We start from the raw sequence: 22,692 nt of genomic DNA, 5'->3' as shown, positions 1-22,692 counted from the left end.
CGAGTATTCCACAGATGCAGGGTACCTCAAATTGATTTTGGGGATTTAATTCACTGCTCCTGAGGGTGCATGGAGAAATTTCCCTTTCTTTTCTTTGTTCGCACAGCTCCTGGGGTTCATCTTTGGTTTAGGCCCCACCTCTGCGTGTAGGTTGCCCTCAGCCTTCTGTTCCCGCCCAGACAGAATGGGGTTAAAGCAGCAGCTGATTAGGGGCTCTGGCTCACTCATGCCGGGGAGAGGGAGGTTTGCAGTAGTTATAATTGGAATGCCGGGTGAGCCTGCAGTGGCAGGGGCCAGTACGACATTGCAACAGCCTGAGGTGTGCCTTGTGTTCTCCCGGGGAAGCTGTCCCTGGATCACGGAACCCTGGCATTGGCGGACTGCACAGGCTCCTGGGGCGGGGTGGGGGAGCTGTGTATAGTGACCTGTGCTTGCACACAGGATTCTTAGTGGCTGTAGCAGCAGTGTTAGCGTTTCATGCCCGTCTCTGGTGTTCAAGCTGATAGCCAGGGCTCGTGCCCATCTCTGGAGCTTGTTTAGGTGGTACTCTGCCTTCTGTTGGCACACTGGAAAGGAATCCCCTCCCCTCACGCACCCTGGAACAATGGTCTCTTGCCTCTTAGGCAGGTCCAGAATTTTTCCCGGACTCCCTCCCAGCTAGCTGTGGCACACTAGCCCCCTTCAGGCTGTGTTCATGCAGCCAATCCCAGTCCTCTCCCTGGGACCTGACCTCTGAAGCCCAAGCCTCATCTCCCAGCCCCCACCCACCGTGGTGGGTGAGCAGACAAGCCTCTCAGGCTGGTGAGTGCTGGTTTGCACCGATCCTCTGTGCGGGAATCTGCTTTGCCCTCTGCACACCTGTTGCTGCACTGTCCTCCATGGCTCTGAAGCTTTCCCCCTCCCACCCCCCGTCTCTGCCAGTGAAGGGGCTTCCTAGTGTGTGAAAGTTTTCCTCCTCCCAGAGGTGCAGGTCCCATCCCTAATCTTTTGTCTCTGTTTTTTCTTTTTTCTTTTTCCCTACCCAGGTACGTGGGGAGTTTCTTGCCTTTTGGGAAGTCTGAGGTCTTCTGCTAGCATTCAGTAGGTGTTCTGTAGGAGTTGTTCCACATGTAGATGTATTTCTGATGTATTTGTGGGGAGGAGGGTGATTCCCACGTCCTACTCCTCCGCCATCGTGAAGGTCCCTTCCCTGGGCGTTTTTTTTTTTTTGCCCTTCAGCCAGTGCATGAAGACCAGCTCTGAGGGGGCTTTTTTTATTGCTCAGCAGCAGGCACTGGCATGTGGGGAGAGAGAGGTTACAAGAGCAGCTCCTTCCCCTGTGTGTGACTCAGCAGTAATGCCCTGCTTCCAAGGCAGTCCAGTCTTCCTCTGTAGGCATTCCCTGCTGCGGGTTTCCTCCCTCCTGTCCCCTCAGTCCGTCTACCCACAGCCAACAGCAGTTCTCGCTCCAGGCCTCTTCTCAAATCTCCACACTCCAGCTCCCAGCCCCCTTGCACATCTGTGAACACACCTCCAAGTCCGGGACACGTTGGGCCATGGTACAGACTATCTGTGTATTTCTCACTCTGTCCCATCTGTCACAGATTGGCCACTTGGCCCTCTTCCGACAGCCTCAGATGCTTCCCTTCTGTTCCAGTTGATTTCTGTGTTGGAGAGAGGGTTTCCCTGAATTCGGGAATCTCTCCTCTGCTTCACCTCCCCTGCCTCGGCATGTAGGCCCTGTCCCACTTCCTCTCCTCCTCCTTTCCCTTCTTTTTTCATCCTACCCAGTTATGTAGGGATTTTTATAGTTCTTTCCAGGGTCCAAGGTCTTCTGCTAGTTTTCAGCTGGTGTTCTGTGAGAATTGTTGCATCTATAGATGTATTCCTGATGCTTCCATAGAGAGAGATTAACTCCACGTCCTTCTACTTCTCTGCCATCTTGAATCTCCTCTCTCAAGTAACTTTAATTCAAAATAATATGCATTATGGCATATCTTGGGCAGGCTACTCTGAGCCCCAGACTGTTCTTGTATTTGGGAAGTCCTCTACTTTAAGAGACAGGACCACCTCCTGCTATAAAAACTGGAAAGGCCCATACTGTTTTGATTACTGTAGCTTTGTAGTATAGTCTGGAGTCCAGGAGCATGATTCCTACATCTCTGTTCTTCTTTGTCAAGATTGTTTTGGCTCTTCAGGCTCTTTTGTGTTTCCATACAAATTTTAAAATTATTTGTTCTAGATATATGAAAAATGCCATTGGTATTTTGATAGGGATTACACTGAATCTGTAGATGCCTTGGGTAATATTGTCATTTTAATAATATTAATTTTCTAATCCATGAACAGTATATCTTTCCATCTGTTTGTGTTGTCTTCAGTTATTTCATTAGCATCTTATAGTTTTCTGAGTTCAGTTCTTTTACTTTCTTAGTTAGATTTATTCCTAGATATTTTATTCTTTTTGGTGCAGTGATAAATGGAATTATTTTCTTAATTCTCTTTCTGATAGTTCATTGTTAGTATATAGAAAAAGTGGTGAGAGTGGGCATCCTTGTTTTGATCCTGATCTTAGAAGAAATGCTTTCAGCTTTTCACCTTTGACAATGATGTTAGCTGTGGGCTTATCATACATGGTCTTTCTTATGTTGGCATATGTTCCCTCAATACCTACTTTGTTGAGAGTTTTTATCATAGATGAATGTTGAACTGTGTCAAAAGCTTTTCTGCATCTATTGAAATGATCATATGATTTTTATTCTTCAATTTGTTAATGTGGTGTATCACATTGGTTTGTGGATATTGAACCATTCTTGTATCCCTGGGATGAATCCCACTTGATCATGGTGTATGGACCTTTTAATGTGTTGTTGAATTCAGTTTCTAATAGTTTGTTTAGAATTTTTACACCTATGTTATTCAGTGATATTGGCCTGTAATTTTTTCTGTGTGTTGTATCTTTGGTTTTGGTATTAGGGTGATGCTGGCTTCATAGAAAGAGTTTGGAAGCATTCCTTCCTCTGCAATTTTTGGGAATATTTTGAGGAAGATAGGTGTTAACTCTTCTCTAAACATTGGTATAATTCACCTTTGAAGCCCTCTGGTCCTGGACTTTGTTTATTGGGAATTGGGTTTTTGTTGTTGTTGTTTGTTTGTTTGTTTTTATACTACTGATTCAGTTTCACTACTGGTAATTGGTCTGTTCATATTTTCTATTCCTTCCTGGTTCAATCTTAGGAGATTTTACATTTCTAGGAGTTTTTCCATTTCTTCTAGATTGTCAATTTATTGGCATACAGTTGTTTGTAGTAATCTCTCGTGATACTTCATATGCTTGTGGTGTCAGTTGTAAATTTTTTCATTTCTGATTTATTGATTTGGGCCCTCTCTTTTTCTTTTTTTTTAATTTATTTTTTATTGAAGTATAGTTGATTTACAGTGTTGTCTTAGTTTCTGGATATATATATATATATATATATATATATATATATATATATATATATATATAATATTCTCTTTCATATTCTTTTCCATTATGGTTTATTACAGAATATTGAACATAGTTCCCTGGGCCATACAATAGAACCTTGTTGTTTATCCATTCTATATATAATAGTTTGCACCTGCTAAGGACGCTCTCTTTTTCTTGATGACTATGGCTAAAGGTTTATCAATTTTGTTTATCTTTTAAAAGAAACAGATCTTAGTTTCATTGATCTTTTCTATTGTTTATTTTTTTAGTCTCTATTTCATTGATTTTTGCTCTGATCTTTGCATTTCTTTCATTCTAAACTTTGGGTTTTCTGTGTTCTTCTTTTCCTAGTTCCTTTAGGTGTAAGGGTAGGTTGTTCATTTCAGATTTTTCTTGTTTTCTGGGGTAGTCTTGTGTCACTATAAACTTCCCTCTTAAAACTGCTTTTGCTGTGTTCCATAGATGTTGGTTTTTTTCATTTGTCTCCAGGTATTTTAAAATTTCTTCTTTGATTTCTTCAGTGATCCATTGGTTGTTTAGTAAGCTTATTGTTTAGTCTCTACGTGTTTGTGTATTTGCAGTTTTTTTCCTTGTAGTTGATTTCTAGTCTCATAACATTTTGGTCAGGACAGTTGTTTGATATCATTTCAGTCTTCTTAAATTTATTGAGACTTGTTTTGTGGCCTTTCCTGCAGAATTTTCCATGTGTACTCAAAAAGAATGTGTCTGTCTCCTGCTGCTTTTGGATGGAATATTCTATTAAGTCTAATAGATACACATTTCGTCTAATGTGTCATTTAAGCCCAGTGTTTTCTTATTGATTTTCCTTTTTTTTCATGTTTTACACTTATCTTTTTATTTATTTATGTTTTTAACATCTTTATGGGAGTATAATTGCTTTACAATGATGTGTTAGTTTCTGCTCTATCACAAAGTGAATCAGCTATACGTACACATATATCCCCATATCCCCTCCCTGTGGTGTCTCACTCCCTCCCTCCCTATCCCACCCCGCTAGGTGGTCACAAAGCACTGAGCTGATCTCCCTTATTGATTTTCTATGGATGATCTGTCAATTGATGCAAGTGGGGTGTTAAATTCTCATAGTATTATTATGTTTTTCTACCTGTTTTTCTGTTAATATTTGTTTTATGTATTTAGGTGCTCCTATGTTGGGTAAATATTTCAATTTTTATATCTTCTTTGGTTGATCCCTTGATCATTATGTAATGTCCTTCTTTGTCTCTTGTTACAATCTTTGCTTTAATGTCTATTTTGTCTGATATAAGTATTGCTACCCTGGCTTTTTCTTTGTTTCCATTTGCATGCAATATCTTTTTCCATCCCCTGCTTTCTCTGTGTCTGTGTCATTAGATCTGAAGTGAGTCTCTTGTAGGTACTATACATATGGGTCTTGTTTTTGTATTCATTCAGCCACTCTAGGTCTTTTGACTGGAACATTTAGGCCATTTATATTTAAAGTAATTATGGATTGGTATATACTTATTGCCATTTTGTTAATTGTTTTTATAGTTCTTTTTTGTTCCTTTTGTCTTCTTTATTCCTCTTTCCTTGTGATTTGATGACTACCTTTAGTGTTATGTTTGGATTCCTTTCTCTTTTTTTTGTATCTGTTATAGATTTGTGGTTTCTGGTTACCATGAGGTGTATAATAGCAATGTGTATGTGTGTGTGTGTGTGTGTGTGTGTGTGTGTATCTACTTACATATATCTATTTATATATATACTTATATATATATGTAAATATTTTAAGTTCCTAATTTCTTAATTTCTAACTCATTTTAATAACTGCATTTTCAGTCTTCTTTCCCATGGTTTTTGACATCATATCTTACTGCTTTTTGTTTTGTATCCCTTAATGCTAATTGCAGATGTATTTGATTTTACTGCTTTTGTTGGTCTGCTGGTGGGGGTGCTGGTTCCTGACATGGCTGGCTGTGGTTTCCGAGATATCTCAAAACTGGTACTGGCCTGCTGGTGAGTGGCACTGGACCCCAGAGTGGCTGGCTGAGGAGTCCAAGGTATCTTGGTGCTGGTGTGGCCTGCTGGTGTGGGGCCAGAGCCTGGGGCATCATGGGCTAGTGCCAGTTCACTGGTGGGTAGAGGTGGGTGTCAGAATCTCTTGCTGCAGGGTCCTGGGGGTACTGGAGCTGGTGTGGCTTGCTGTTGGGTGGAGCCAGTTCCTTACACAGCTGGCTCTGGAGTCCAGGGTGTCCAGAAGCTTATGTCAGCCCACTGGTGGGTGGGGCTTTATCCTGGGATAGCTGGGTGAGGGGCCCAAGGTGTCTCAGAGCTGGTGTTGGCCTTCTGGTAGGTAGGGCTCTGACCCAGGGGGTCCTGGGGTGGTACCAGCCTGCTGGTAGGTGGTTTCGGTCCTGCTATGGCAGGCTCTGGGGCTGCATTGGTCCTGGGGCTGGTGTCCACCTGCTGGTTGGTGGGGTCAGGGCCCAAGGGATCCTGTTGCTGGTTCCCACCCACCAGTGGATGAAGCTGAGTCCTGGGGCTAGTGCTGGTCCACTCACTGGCAGAGGTGTGTCCTAGGGTCTCTGGCTGCAGGGCCCTGGGGTCCTGGGTCTAGTGCCTGTGTACTGGTGTGTGGGCTGTGTCCCAGGTCACCTGTGGGCTCAGGGGGTCTTAAGGCAGTCTGACTGCTGGAGAGTGGAGCTGTGTTCCCACCCAGGTAGCTGCTTGGCCTGAGGTGTCTCAGTACTGGTGCTGACAGGCTGTTGGGTTGGGCTGGGTCCCAGTGTTAATAAGCTAGAGGGAGGATTGCAACATGGTGCTTGCCAGCACCAGTGTCCATGTGGTAGAATGAGCTGCCGAAAATGGCTGCTACCAGTGTTTTTGTCCCCAGGATGAGCTCCAGTTGCCTCCTGCCTCTCCGGGAGACTCTTTGAGATCAGCAGATATGTCTAAACCAGGCTTCTTTCAAATTTCTGCTTCTGCCCTGGGTCCTGGATCATGTGAGATTTTCTGTTCGCCCTTTAAGAATGGAGTCTCTGGGACTTCCCTGGTGGTGCAGTGGTTAAGAATCCACCTGCCAATGCAGGGGACACAGGTTCGAGCCCTGGTCCGGGAAGATCCCACATGCCGCAGGGCAAATAAGCCCATGTGCCACAACTACTGAGCCTATACTCTACAGCCTGGGAGCCACAACTGCTGAGTCCACGTGCCACAACTACTGAAGCCCACAGGCCTAGAGCCTGTGCTCTGAAACAAGAGAAGTCACTGCAATGAGAAGTCTGCGCACCACAACCACCCCACTTGCCACAACTAGAGAAAGCCCGCGTGCAGCAACGAAGACCCAACACAACCATAAATAAATAAATATATTTTAAAAAAGAAAAGAAAAAATGGAGTCTCTATTTCCCACAGCCCTCTGTGTCTCCCAAAAGTAAGCCCTGCTGGCCTTCAAAGCCAAATGCTCTGTGGGGTCATCTTCCTGGTGCAGGATCCCTTGGCTGGGAGCCCGATGTGGGGCTCAGAACTATTGCTTCTTGGGGAAGACTTCTGCAACTGCAATTAACCTCCCATTTGTGGGTTTCCCACCTGGGGGTATGGGTTTTGAGTACACTGCAACCTCACCCCTCCTACATGTCTCATGATTCCTTCTTTATATCTTAACTATAGAAGATTTTTTCTGCTATATTCTGGTCTTTCTCATCAATAGTTGCTCTGTAAATATTTGTAATTTTGGTGAACCCATGAGAGGAGGTGAGCTGAGGGTCTTCCTACTCTGTCATCTTGGCCAAGCTCTCCGTATACCTTTTTAAATTGGTTTTCCATGATAGTTTGCTCAGTTTCCCCCTTTTTAAATGTTTCATGTCTCTGCACTAGATTTTTCTTTTGCAGTTACCATGAGGTTTGAATAAACTGTCTCATAAATAAATTAGTCTGTTTTCTACTGATAGCAACTTATCTTCATTTGCCCATACAGGTTCTGTTCTTTTGTTCTTCCCCTTTTATAATTTTGCTGCCAGAAATTACCTCTTTTTATACTGTGAGTTCATTACTGAATTATAGTGGCTATAGTCCATTTTAGTGCTCTTTTCCATTAACCTTTATGCTATAATCAAATGTTTAACACCCTATTCTAAAATAGAGTTACAGTTTCCTAATCCTGTTTATCACCTTCCTTAGAGTTTTGTGTACTTTTGTCTTTTCTTTTCAGATAGAAGAGTTCCTTTCAACATTTCTGGTAAGGCAGGTCTAGTGGTAGCAAATTCCCTCAGCTTTTGTTTGTCTAGGAAAGCCTTTGTTTCTCCTTCATATCTGAAGGATAACTTTGCTAGATAGAGTTTTCTGGGTGGCAATTTTTATCTTTCAATATTTTGTATATGTCATTCCACTCCCTCCTGGCCTGTAGAGTTTCTGCTGAGAAATTTGATGATAGTCTAGTGGGTTGGTTTTTTTTGAAGGTTACTCCCCACCACCCCCAGCAGCAGTCTTTAAGATTTTTTTTCTGTATCATTGACTTTTGACAGCTACATTATAGTGTGTCTTGGAGAAGGTTTTTTGCACTGAGATAATAAGGTGATCAATTAATTTCATGGATGTCCAGGTCTTTGCCCAGGTTTGGAATTTCTCAACTATTATTTCCTTTAGTAAACTCTCTGTCCCCTTTTCTTTTTCTTCTCTTTCTGGTATACCCATTATTCTTATGTTGGCTCTAATAATGGAGTCTGATAGCTCTTGCAGGGATTTTTTTTTTTACTTTTTAAAAACCTTAGTTCTATCTCCTACCCAAACTATTTTTAGATTCCTATCTTACAGCTCACTGTTCTCTCTTTCATCTGATCTGCTCTATTTTCAGTGCATTCTACTGCATTTGTTGAGTTCTTTGACTCCAGAATTTCTGTTTGGTTCTTTTTTAGAATTGGAAAACTCCCAAATATTAAAAAAACACACCTCTCAATAACCCATAGATAAAAGGTAAATGTCAAGGAAAGTTAGAAAATACTTTGAACTGAAAGAAGATAAAAATACAACATATTAAAATTGGTGGATTACAACTAAAGCACTGCTTAGAGGAAAAACCCTAGGATTATCTGCTTATATTAGAAAAGAAGCGTCTCAAATAAATAACCTAAGCTTTCTCTTTAAGAAACTAGAAAAAGAAGAGCAAATTAAACCCAAAATAAGCAGAATAAATTATAAAGAACAGAAATCAATGAAATAGATACAGAGAAATAGAAAACGTCAGTGAAACAAAAACTTATTCTTTAAAGAGACCAACAAAACTGATAAACCTCTAGTCAACTGACCAAGACAAAAACGGAGAAGACAAATTTTCAATATTAAGGAAAGAAAGAATGTTCCTCATTACAGACTCTCCAGACATTAAAAAAGGATAATAATGAAATAGTGTGAACTGTGGAGCTGGCTCATATTGGCTCATGAGGGCCAATTATTACATTTCAGAACTTTTGAAACTAGTTGTTAAACCCAGTTACAATATTAGGCATGGTTGTAGTATTTAAGCAACAAAAATTGGCAAACAGTACAGATCAGGCCTTTATATTCATGGAGAGCCCATTGTTAAACATTTAGCAGCACACCATTTTCTATGAACAACTCTATGCTCATAAAGGTGACAATTTAGATGAAATGGAACAATTCTTTAAAGACACAAACTACCAAAACTCACTCAAGAAGAAATGCGCAAACGAAATAGTATTATATCTATTAAATAAATTGAATCTGTAGTGTAAATACTTCCAACAGAAGATTCCAGTTGCTGATGTATTTGTTAACATAAGTTCGTGTGCCCAACACACATTGAGGCCAAACAAACTGAAATGTCAGAGTTTGGAGCAGAGCAAGATTTTTTGCAAGACCATGCAAGGAGACAAGGTGGCTCATGCCCTGAAAAGCCCCGAGGTCCCTGAAGGGTTTCGGCAAAGCACTTTTTCTTTGTTTTGTTTTGTTTTTTGCGGTACGGGGGCCTCTCACTGTTGTGGCCTCTCCCGTTGTGGAGCACAGACTCCGGACGCGCAGGCTCAGCGACCATGGTTCACGGGCCCAGCCGCTCCACGGCATGTGGGATCTTCCTGGACCGGGGCACGAACCCGTATCGGCAGGCGGACTCTCAACCACTGCGCCACCAGGGAAGCCCTCGGCAAAGCACTTTTAAAAGCCCGGTGGGAGCAGGGGTTTGAAGGGTATGTGATCAGCTTGTGCACAATTCTCTGATTGGCTGATGGTGAGGTATAAGGGTGGTGTCACAGGTATTAATATTATCAGTCCTTAGGCTCCAGAAGGCCTGGGGCTATGTGCTCCTGGTCTCACGTAGTTAACACCTTCCATTTGGTGGAGAGGGGGGATTTTTACATCTGCAAAACAACTCAGGAAATGTGCATGAAATACTATTATCTAGGTACTTCAGAGAGGAGCTAAAGCAGAGGATATGGGGGAGGGTCTGTCCTGGGAAGGCCCCCATGGGGTCCTGCTTGGTTACTTATTCACTGGTGAATTCTACAAAATGTACAAGGAAGAAATAAGACCAATTCTACAAATACCTTCCAGAATATAGAAGAGGAGAGAATAATTTCTAATGAATTTTTATGATATCAGCATTTCTCTGATAACAAATCCATAAAAAGGCATTTGAAGAAATCCTTTTTTTTTTTAGGCTGCACTGTGCGGCATGGGGGATCTTAGTTCCCTGACCAGGGATCAAACCCTTGCCCCCTGCATCAGGAGCATGAAGTCTTAATCACTGGACAGCCAGGGAAGTCCCAGCCATTTGAAAAAATCTTTAGAACAGTATCCTTTGTGGATAAAAATATGGACATCCTCAACAAAATATTAACAAACTGAATCCAGTAATATATAAAAAGGATAATATGTCATGATCAAAGGGGTTTTATCCTGAGAATGCAAGTCTGGTTCACAGTTGAAAATGAATGAATTTTATCATGTTAACATACACAAAGAAGAAAATAATATAATCAAGTTCCATTCTTGATAAACTCTCTCAGAAAACTAAAAACAGAAAGCAACTTTCTTAACAGTATACCTATAGCCACCATCATACTGAATGGTGAAAGACTGAATTCATTTCCATAAGACCTGGCAAAAGGGAGGATGCCTCATCACTCTATTTAACATCATATTGTTAGTCCTAGCCTGTGCAATAAGTAAGGAAAAAGGCATACAGATTGCAAAGAAAGAAAGAGAACTATTTCTGTTTGCAGAGGACCTGATTGTCTATGTATAAAATCCCAAGGAATCTACCAGAAATATCCAAGAATTAATAGGTGAGTTTAGGGTGGACACAGGATACAAAGTCAATATTTGAAGAAAGCAAACCCCCAAACCCCCTTAATCTAATCAGAGAGGACTTCCAGTTTCAACTTTGATATGTAAAGAGTTTGGAAGTTGTCACTGCCCTCCTTAAAACAAGAAAAAATCCAAGCAAACTGAAAATCAATGAATTTTCTCGCATACATTTGAGAATTGAAGTTATAGGGCAAACCGTTACTCTGAAATCTGGAGAGACAAGTGAATATAGAGAATCACAGCCAAGATCAGTTTACCAGAAGCAGAAGCCATTGGAGCCAGTAACTGGTAGGAGCAGTGTAAGTATAAGTGGTAATATTGAGTAATTGCTGAAGGCTGAATGTGAACTAGTTTGAGTCTTAAAAACTCCTGAGGGCCCAGTTTTATACAGGCCCCCACATTTTTGTGGGTTTTGCCTCCAGGAACTCCATCAGGGTCTTACAGTGGAGATCAAGAAAACAAAATCATCTCTGGTTTTGAACAGGGAAAGGAGAATATAACCCTTTTGAAATATATCCAGAGTATTCTCCATTACAAAGGCTTAGTCTCCAGAAGTAACCACATTACCATAACCTTATCAAATACATGGGGAGGGAAATCAGTCAATTCAAGCCCTCTCTAGCCTTCCTGTCATGTAAAGGTAGAGAGAAAAAATACTAAGAAATGGTTTTGAAAGTCATAGCCCAGACTCAGACCCACTAAAAAATACAAAGATTTAATCATAAGGTTATAGTATACTTCCCTTCCTCAGCACCTTACATGAACAGGGCTTCTGTATAATAAAAGTGGATTATGACTGAGAGAACTTAGACTCTGTTTAAGTTCTTAAGGAACCCAGAGAAATAGGATAGGGCACAAAATAAAACAAGGAAACTGAATCCTCTGGTACCTATAGCTATAGTAGGCATTAAACATAGTCCAGGTCCTAGCCAGATTAATATAAAACCTGACAGTAAAAGCATGATTATCTCAGTTCCTATTACTGTTTACATCATATCCAACTTCCAGCAAAAAAAAATTATAAGATATGCTAAAAGACAAGAAAAAACACAGTATGAAGAGACAAAGCAAGCATCACAACCAGACTCAGATATAACACAGACTTTGGAAATGTCAGAGAATTTAAAATAATTATAATTAATATGTTAAGGGCTCTAACAGAAGTATGGGAAAAGTAGACAACATGAAAGAAAAAATAAGTAGTGTAAGCAGAGAGATGGAAACTCTAAGAAAGAATCAAATGGAACCACTAGAAATCAAAAACATTTAACAGAAATAAAGAATGCCTTTGATGGACTCATTGGTAGACTGGAAAATGATAAGGAAAAATCAGTGATATTGAAGATATATCACTAGAAACTTCCTACACTGAAATGTAAAAAAAAAGAAAAGAAAAGAACAGAAGAGCCAAGAATTGTGGGATAGTTACAAAAGTTATAACATACATGTGATAGGAATTCCAAATGGAGAAAGAAAAAGTGAAAGGAACAGAAGAAATATTTGAAGTACTAATGGCAGAAAACTTTCCAAAATTAATGACAGAAACCAAACCACATATCCAGGAAGCTCAGAGAACACCAAGCAGGATAAATACCCAAAAGATCTATACCTAGCCATACTATATTTAAACTGCAGAAAACCAAAGACAAAAGAATCCAAAGAGAGGGTTAACAATCCTCACCTACAGAGGAGCAAAGATAAGAATTACATCAGACTTCTCATCAGAAACCATGCAAACAAGAAGAGTATACAATTTATAATGTTGAAAGAAAAAAACCCACTGACCTAAAATTGTATATCCAGCAAAATTATTCTTCAAAATTAAAGGAGAAATAAAGACTTGTTCAAACAAAAACTGAGGTAATTTGTCACCAAGAGAATTGCCTGGCAAGAAACATCAAAAGAAGTTCTTCAGAGAGAAGGAAGATAACATAGGTCAGAAACTTGGATCGACATGAAAGAAAGAGAATCAGAGAAGGAATAAATGACACGTAAAAATAAAATCTTCTATTTTTATTATTCAGTATAGACTTCTGGTAGAAAGTGTAGAAGAAAATTGCAGTGACCCTGGATTAGTAAAGAATTCTTAGAACAACAAAAGCATGATCCTTAAAAGAAAAAAATTGATGTTGATCCTTATCAAAATGAAAAACTTGCTCTGTGAAATACATTGTTAAGAGAATGAAAAGACAAGTCACAGACTGGGAGAAAATATTTGCAAATCACATATCTGATAAAGGACTTTTATCTAGAATAATAATTAAAAAAACCCAAAACTCAAAAATCAGAAATTAAGCCATTTAAAAAATGGCCAAATATTTGAATAGCTACTTCACCAAAGAAGTACATGGATGGCAAATAAGCACATGAAAAGATGCTCAATTTAATTAATCATTAAGGAAATGCAAATTTAAGCCACAATGAGATACTGTGGTAAAACCTATAGAATGACTTCAAAAAAAGAAAGTCTTGGGAATAGCAATAACTGGTGAGAATATGGATCCCTTGGACTCCCATGCATTGCTGGTGGGAATGCAAAATGATACAACCACTCTGGAAAACCATTTGGCTGTTGCTTGTAGTGATAAACATACACTTACCATAGATTTGTAAACAAGGAATATTGCCAAGATTAAAAGTAATTCAGAGCATACCAAACATATCTAAGTGTTTCTGGCATCCTTCTTGCTTGTAAGTAGGATATGGCATATAGCATGAAGAAGTCAACCTTTGATATTTTGCTATCTAAGAAACAGCACATAATTTGGTTGTAAAAGTATTTAGTAATCTTACAGTTGACCCTTGAACAACATGGGCTTGAACTGCATGGGTACACTTACATGCAGATTAAAAAAAAAAATGCATACTGAGCACTGCACCATCTGTGGTTGGTTGAATCCGCAGATGCAGAACTGTGGACAAAGAGGACCGACTGTAAAGTTACAGTCAGATTTTTGACTGCGTGGGGATCAGCACCTCTAACTCCTGCGTTGTTCAAGGAGTTCTGTTTTTCTGAATTTAGAGTCCTATACTGGAAAGGTGATATAAAAAATGTTATTGTAATGGGTTGGTCACTTAAGAATATTAAGTACTTGAGAACAATGAATGTTTGTAGTTTTACTACCTATTAAGCAGACTGGTAATACAATGTTTTAAAATAAAAATAGCAGAAGATAACATAATTTTTTTTTAAGATAACATAATTTTAAGGAACTTGAGTTCCTTCAGAAGTGAGGAACTTCTGTTTTTATTTAAAAATAATACCAGGCATGCCAAGGTTACCACAAAGTACACAGTTATTTTGGGGAAAAATAAGACAGATATTTTGGGCAGATGACCCACAATGTAAATAAAGATTTAGTCCATATTTTAAGGAAAAGACTGAATATTCAAAGATCAGTTTTGTCATTTTAACAAAGAGAAAACTGAATTACAATCTTGCAATAATATAACATTTGTTGGTAAAGGATTCACAAGACTTGAAAAAATCTTAAATGAGCTTGTTTCTGAACCAGCTTTGTCAAAATTTTAATGTATTTAATTGATTCTTACCACATTCATTATTTTCAGTTATCATAAACTAAAGCAACATAGTTCACTTTCTCTCAAATCTTCTGTAACTTATTGTACCCACCTATTTGTTTTTAATTATTATTATTCTAGAACAACCGGATAATTTAAATCAGCTGTGTCACTAAGCACACTGTTTAGTTCAGTTGACTTTTTTCTTTACATAGCAAGATTTCTTGGTGAAGAAAGTAGTTGGTTAAAATATATTCTGGTACAAACTCCCCACCTCATTACTAACCAGTACTTTGAATACCCTTATTCTAACATATTTATAGTGGGAAATAATACAGCTGAGGAAAGCATCCCAGCATCAGGGTTAGATTTTTGCCTGGAATTGTTCATCAATTGTTGAACAGTTGGGTGTCACTTATCATTTACCTATTAGTTGAACCATTGGGCATGTCATTTATGCTTTCAAGCTTCAGTTTTTTCATTTTTAATGTAGTGTTCTGCGGTTGAATTAAATAACGCATTTGAAGTTTTCCGCAAACGGTATTTTATTGTTACTGTAGTCCAACTCTAAGAAGGTCACTTTTTCAGTGACCACTGTCATGGAACCTATATCATGTTTTATTTGTCTGTCTGTCTTATCTCCCTTACTATACTGTGAATATCTTGAGAACAGGATTGGTGTTTTATGAACGCACAGCATAAGCTTGCTGAATGAATGGTTATCCAGGGCTTAGTAAGCAAATCTGTGTGTCATACTCATTTCTTCTCTCTCAATGTTGTTGAAAATGTATAGTTAATGGCATTGATAAATTAATTTTCCTGTAACACTGCATTTCAAGTACCATCCAAAACCAAGTCCAATGCAAGTCCTTATAATTGCATTTAATAAACATCACCCACCCAATGGAGCTGCAACACAAAGTGTTAACAATGGTGCTAGTTGGTTAAAAGTAAATTTAGTGCTTTTTTATTTTCTATATTTACTCAGGCTAAAGAATTTAAGGTGTGATGTATGCCGAGGGCTTGGGCTATGTTATTTATAATACTATAATAAATTATATATTTATTGTATCAGCCAAAGTGAAAGACAAATTTTTGATAATTACCTCAAATTATTCAATTCCTGTTGATGGAATCAATATCCTTAGAAGGCTGTTTCCTAGGAAATATGCTATTTTTTCAGACTCTTTATAAGCAGATATTGTTTTCTAAGTGTTTGGGGAGTCCTACAATTGGAGAGGTCTAACAGCCCCAGAGAACATTTAACCTTGTCCTGGGTTAACGTCAAAAAGCTTGATTCCCACATATTAAAAGAAGACAGAAATTATACAAGAGACACAACCAACTTTAGTGAAATTTATGTATATTTTCTCTGAGAATTGTCATGACAAACATTCACTATTACACCCCAAGCATTTTAAAAAATCTTCTACTAGCTTAAGTATATTTCCCTTCATTTAGGTATTACGTACACAAATAATCATTATTGAGTTGGTGTAGTAGGTTGATTGGTGACCCCAGAAAAGATATAGCCACATGCGGATCCCTAGAACCTGTGACCATTATCATAAAGGCAAAAGATGTGATTAAGTTAAGGATCTGGAAAGAAGGAGCTTATCCTGGATTATCTGGGTGGGCCTTAATATAATCATGTATTGTTGTAATGGAGAGACAAGGGGAGAACAGACATACATATAGAGGAGACCACACAGAGAAGAGAAGTGATGTGATCATGGAGGTAGGAACTGGAGTGATGTGGCTATTAGCCAAAGAAGGCCAAGGCATGTCAGCAGTCACCCGAAGCTAGTACAGACAGATTCTCCGCCAGAGCCGCCAGAGTGAGCATGGGCCTGATAACACCTTGGTTTTAGACTTTTGGCCTCCAAACTGTGAGAGAATAAATTTCTCTTCAATTACCAAGTTTGCATTAATGATGGAATTCTTGAATTCCATAGGTTGGTCTTTCTTTTCTATAAGAGGCCCTTGTCTAAGGACATTAATCAGAGCATTCTGTTTAGATCATCTGTTGATGATCTGCCAAAGTATTTCCTCTAATGTCTGTTTTACTGTGGGGCTCTACCTTTAGGACAGGAATTTGTTTGGGGAGTTCCAAAACATCTAGTAATATGCGTATTTATTATTCATTTTTAATACAGATAACTGAAGAGGTTAAAAATCTCTATTTTTTCCCCCATAACATTCCAAAGTTGTGAATCACTTGAAAGGCAAACAAGCAATGCATATATTTACCCTTTTATTTTCAGTAATCCCACATGCCATAGAGACAGCCATAATTTTGGCCAGTTGAGCCAATTTGATATCTGGTAATGGATCTGAGATTCTATAAGGGAATCTGGAAAAATTATTGCATAATCAGCCTATTATTACCTTTTTTCATTTTTAAGTTTAACCTATCAATAAGTAACATTAAATCAAGATTTGATATAGGAGCATCCAAAAGATCTGTTCCAGGTATGGACAGTTCTCAAATTATAGAAATGATGAGATTCTCCTCTGTTGATAAGGATAATAGTTGCTATTAAGCGTGTTACATTAGTAACTGGTAATATGAGAAAGAGAATGTAGGTATTTTGTAATTAATCAACTAATATAAAAATACTGGATATTTTAAGTTAACAAGAGGCATTATATTTAATGTGGTACCATAAAATAGATGAACCTATTATGAGATCTGAAGATTATTAGACTAATTTAGCTAAGACTGCATGTTTTTCTGAGGCAAAGATTAAAAGCCTTGGATCAAGGAATAGGCATTAATAGGCAGAGTCTTTGATGTATGTCTTGTCATTAAATTAATACCCATAGACTATGGCCTTCCCTTTTACTTTCAAAAAGAAAGGTTTATGATGATCTGGAAGATCAGCAAAGATGATGGTTGAAGAAATATTTTGAGATCACTGAAGGTCTTTCTGTGTTTTGTGAGAATGGTTCCAAGATGTAAGTCAAATCATACAGAGAGCTATTTCAAAAAAGCTTGCTACCTATACTCTACAACATCCAGTTAATCCCAGAAATCATCTTAATTTTCTTTAGTGTTTGGCCTTGGATAATTTTGGATAATTTGTAATCTCTCACTAGATTATGTCTCTCCTTAGCCAATAGGTCATGGCCGAGGTCAGGGGTTTGCAAACTATGGCCTGCTGTTCAAATCCAGCCCACTGACTGTTTTTATATAGCTTGTGAGCTCAGAATGGTTTTTGCATTTTTAAATGGTTGAAGAAAAATCAAAAGAATAATGTTTCATGACACATAAAAATTATATAAAAGTCAAATTTCAGTATCCATAAATAAAGTTTTATTGGAACATAGCCATACTTATTCACTTATGAATTGTCTATGGCTGTTTTTGCAATATAATAGCAGAGTTGAATAATTGTGACATAGACTATATGTCTAACAAAGTCAAAAATGTTTAGTGTATGGCCCTTCACAGAGTAAGTTTGCTGATTCCTGGATAATGAAATGTTATTTTGTACAGTTAAAATTTCTCCTTAGAGTCTATGTGAATAGAATTTAGAGTCAGTCTTAGAATTTCAAGATGGGTATAGGTTACTGCATATCCTTAAGATCTTGGTTTAAGACTTGAGAAAAGTAGGATGGGACTTCCGTAAATGCCTGAAACATAACTTTCCAGGTGAAGTGTTGATTTTGCTCTGGTGAAAGCAATAAATATTGGCTATCTTTATAAGCTAGGAAATGAAAGAAAGTAAAGATAGGACCAAAGAGAGTACATTCAGGTTAGGCAGTGCTAGAAAATGAGATATAACTCTTTGGTTAATAGCTCACAGATATTGATGACAGACCACCATCTCAGTTTTGGGGTTTTTAAAAAACCTGTAAAATAGACATATTGCTTGGACTAATGCAAGAGATAATTAAGCCTTGTTATATTGCCTGTTATAGTTGGCTTAGATCTTTTCTAACTTCAGCATTAATAGGATCTTAGGCAACAGTGTCAACAGAGTCAATCTGAACTCCTGGTTTAACTCCAATTATTCTGCCTCTTTTCCCCTTGGGTTCTGGTACCGTGGACAATTATTTGGTTATTTTTTTGAATCAACATACTCAAGTCCGTAGTTATAATTTGATAAGGTGCAGTAGAATTTTCTGTGACTCCTGATAGTAATTTGTCTGTGGTACATTTCTTCTGGTGGTTCTTGCAAAGTAGGTTCCTAACAAAGCTTATAAGAGTGTGCCATAGAGAAGAAAGTAGTGTTCTTCTGACAGTTATAGATAAAGACATGGAAAAGGACTTACGGTTGTTAAAAATTCCCACTTCTTGGTTTTAGTGCTCTGAGAAATGTGATTTGCTATGGTAGTGACATTAATCGTAAAGGTAGTTGTACCTCTATCAACAAGAAAACTGTATTGTTGTTCATTGATACTTACAGATAGTTCTCATAATTGTCTGTTGAGCGGTATTGTTTCCCTCAGAGTGGCATCATTGGGCAGATTCTGGATAATTTTCCTACTTCTAAACCAATATGATACATTGAATCACCCACTGGCTCTTCTACTTGAAATTTTTCTAAGCATAGGCATAGAGAACCAAGGACTTTTTAGTACTGTTTTGAAAATATTCAACTTTACATTGGAGATAATCTAAACTGGCATTGTCCCTTTCCAGTTTATTTTTCTGAATAAGTCCTCCCATTTTATATATAAAAAAGAGGCCCAACTTACTTCAGATATTAGATCTACCCTGTAATGCTATTTAGAGATTACTGGAATCTGGTTTTAAACTCTATTGATTAATCTTCATAGTTTTACTATTTTGAATTTTTCATCCACTTTATCATTAAAGTAAAGGTTTCATAAATAAATGTCCTTGTATAGTACATTTCTTATTCCTTTTTCCCATTCAGGGACATTTTAAAACTTATGCACGGCTAAGTTATTTAAATCCTTTCTTGGTCTTTCCCATCCTGTTCCTTTAACAATTTTCCCCTCATGAAGGTCTAATGATTAAGTGCATCAGTTGGTCTAGATCTGGTAGAATCTAACAAAAGCTTGTATTCCAAAGCAAATTTCTATTTTCCTGAGGATTAAGAAAATCTTTACTTATAAACCTCTACTCAGATGTAGACCATGGTTTAATTCCAGACTTACGATCTGCCTTCAGGTATAGCATGGGAATATTGTGCAATGTGATTTATTCTTTCTTGAGAAAAAGGTGAGAAAGGGCAGGTTGCTTAGGAAGTCAAAGGATGGAGAAGAAGTGGAAAGTGTGAGAAGGAGAATGAAGATAAAGTTGTATAGAGAAAAGGAGAGATTATTTGAGTCTTGGTAAAATGTGAGGTAGCTGCTGCTTCCTTCTCCTGAGAGATAGCCTGTTATCACTGACTTTACCTACAAATTGGCAAATGACAATAAAAGTAGCCATCTCTTAAAGTTAATATAGCTAATATATGTATGGACTGAGGTATAAGATGAAATGCTGTGTACTGCAAAGAAATTATAACAGTTCCTGCCATTAGGGAGTTGCACTGCAGTAGAAGCAGTAGAGAGTGAGGGAACTATTGTGAATTGTGCACTTCTCTGTGTACCAGACATGCTCCTAGACCTGGTAAATATTTTATCATACTTGATCTTCAAAATAATCCTGTGAATACATAGATTACTTCTCCCCTTCCCCATTTTATATTAGGGTAATGAAGACTTTGACATTTTAAATGGTTTTACCAATGTTACACAGCAAGAAGTATATGAAGCTAGGATTTGAATCTGGTCTAGGATATGTACAAATGACTGAAGAAGGCAGAATGAGACATACAATTACAAAGGCCTAAAAATGGGTCGTTGGGGTTTAGCACCATTGAAGTCTCTGTAGCTTAGGAATATTTAAGGGAGGGTTCATTAAGGAGGTAGCATTTGAACTGGGCTTTGCAGTTTGAGGATAGGATTTTAACAGGTGGTTATGGTAACAAAGGCAAATGAGTGATAGAGCTGGGATTGAATTCAATTCAGTCTGAAGTCAAAGCCTATTTTCTTTCCATTACACAAAACTAGAACAGTGAGAGAAAATGTGGAAGCCAGTGCAACTGAAAGGGGATTGTAATATTTTGAGTTATAGTAAAAAAAAGGTTGAAAAGGAACTTCAAGACAAGAACATGAAGGACCTTCAGTACAAATACATCAGGTTCTACAATATAGAATAAATCATTCCAAATACCATGATTACCTATGGAGATTACATTTAATATCTCTTCTTGGCAAATCTTCTCTCAGGACCAGTATTTTGGAGGGCCTGGTGGGTTGAATGGTAATGGACCAACATGGAGGTAGGGCTGGGTACGGGACTAAAAGCAGGAGAATTGGAAAATGCTTTTGATAGGAGCCAGTGTTTTCTCTGATATATTTATTTTTAGTTCAAACCATTTTACAATATGAAGCCCCTATCAGAGGCTGATAGAGAAAAAGCAGGAATCAGAAGATTCCAAAACTGACTGAATTATTGGAACTTGCACAGAAGGAAAAAAAATCTGTGATATTTGATCTTAATGCCCCTGCACCAAGACATTTTCACAGAAGCTTGTATGTCCGCCATGTAGTAAGCGTGATCCTTGACTCTAAGATTGAGCAACAGCTGGTATGTCTATCTTAGTATTTATGGTAGAGGTTAGGAGGTGGGTAGCATGTCCCAGGAGCATAGCAGCTGAATCTGACCTACCTTGTAGATCTTCCCTGGGATCCTAAAATAATTTTGCTCCCTGTAAAAATGGAGATGACTACTTTATACAGCTATATGTGGCAATCTAAGAATGACCCAATGAAATTTACATCAGTGGGGAAAAACATTGAGGCTATTTGCTATTACAAACTAAATGAAATGTCACCACTCTGTTAAAAGGGAATGTGTGTAATGGCTATATGACGTGACCTGCACCATCACCAGCATACAGCTATTAGAAAGAGCCTTGAGGTAACGGGGAGAAAGAATCTACCCCATCTTTCTTCTCTTAGTTGCTGCTCCCCACTGGGGGGAATAATTTATTTAATTGGCCAAGCCACTCAAGTTCTATAGCCATTGGTCCTTATAAAAAAAAAAAAGAAAGGAAAGAAAGAGCCTCGGTATGGAACACTAAGGCTTTGAGGACTTGGCTTTCATTAATGACATATAAAGAGACTTTTTGAGCAGAGAGTTTTTCATCATGTTCTTCAGAAGCAACTCTGCATTTGGGCAGTCAGTCATTCCAAATGTCTTAAATTCTCAGAATATAGAAGAAAGCTATGAGTGAAACAAATATGTGTCTTTTTGCAAATAGAACTATTTCCACAGATGAGTCATAATAGCATTCCCTGTTGGCAGGAAATGACCCCCTGCAAAGATGATTTTTAGCATCATTAGCCAGAGGAGATGTTTATGATTCCCACCTTTCCTCCACACGTACCAGCTCCTCATCCACCCTGGCCAGTGTGAGGACACAGTGGACCCTTGGTCCCATGATGTTAACTGGGAAAACTCAGCTCCAGAACAACCTGGGTGAAAGCCCCATTATAAGAATTCATTAGACAGTATTAGGCCAGGTTGACTCTATCACCAAGGGCTAGAATCTCTCTGCTCCCTATAGACTGTTACCCATGCTGGAATGGGGCTCCAGCCATTCTACTTGGGGCTGTTTGTACCTAAACAGCTGGATTATCCACTGAAAGACTTCCTGTTTTTCCTTACAGATTTTTTGGTTGCCTGGTTTTGATAGAAGAGCTCCTGGTTTTCAGCAAGTGGGCCAGTTATTCTCCATTGAACGCCTCACAAAAGAAAATATCAGTAGAATAAATGTTGACCACAAGAGGCTGTTCTACAGTGGATTGAGATAAGTGTTTGACCACATCTCTTTTGGCATATATTGCCTTACTTGCACGAAATCTGTATCCCAACCAAGCTACTTAGGTCCCCCCTCCCACCTCAAGATTTCTGTGTGTGGCTCTCTTTTTGGAATCTCCTGTTTTCATCTTCTTACCCTTCCCTCCGTCTCTGCCAACAAACATTTATCAAGGGTAGACTCTTCCTGGAACATACTCTTCAGCTCCTCCTTCATGCTTCAATCTCTCATCATTCAACACACCTTTTTGTATGCTTGGTGTTTTTGTTTTTATATAAATTGATCATTGAAAAGTCAGAACTCAGAAAGTTGTCGATTTCCTTCTGCCATTACTAGATGGATTGCAGTACCTTGTAAATAACTTTGTAATCCAGATAGCCAGATTTCTTATAGATATAATTCAGAACATAATTAAATCATTATTAGAAAAACCCTTAAAACAGCCAAGTATGAGAAGAAACTGAAATTCTCAACCACCACATTTATAAATATATAATCAGAGACAGATTTTTAGAATTAAAAGCACCTGGGAATAAAGTGGTAACTTTTTCAAACTTAGCTATTATTAATCAC

The 22,692-nt window shown here is 38.4% G+C and overlaps 1 protein-coding gene across 9 annotated transcripts in view; it reads left to right on the top strand.

The window, feature by feature from the left end:
• Positions 1–22,692, top strand: part of PAK1 (p21 (RAC1) activated kinase 1) — a 298,535-nt gene that overhangs the window by 175,180 nt on the left and 100,663 nt on the right. The window contains exon 15 of one of the 9 annotated variants that reach the window (XM_079930714.1): positions 21,971–22,110. The exons of 7 other annotated variants lie outside the window; for them this stretch is intronic. In XM_079930714.1, the coding sequence (XP_079786840.1) occupies positions 21,971–22,110 (140 nt within the window). Of the gene's footprint in view, positions 1–21,970; positions 22,673–22,692 lie in introns of those variants that run through there. One more of the 9 variants, XM_079930718.1, reaches the window with a different exon arrangement.

This window comes from Stenella coeruleoalba, assembly GCF_951394435.1.
Source record: "Stenella coeruleoalba genome assembly, chromosome: 8".
NCBI classification, from domain to species: domain Eukaryota; kingdom Metazoa; phylum Chordata; class Mammalia; order Artiodactyla; family Delphinidae; genus Stenella; species Stenella coeruleoalba.
This window is presented reverse-complemented; position numbering and strand designations above follow the sequence as displayed.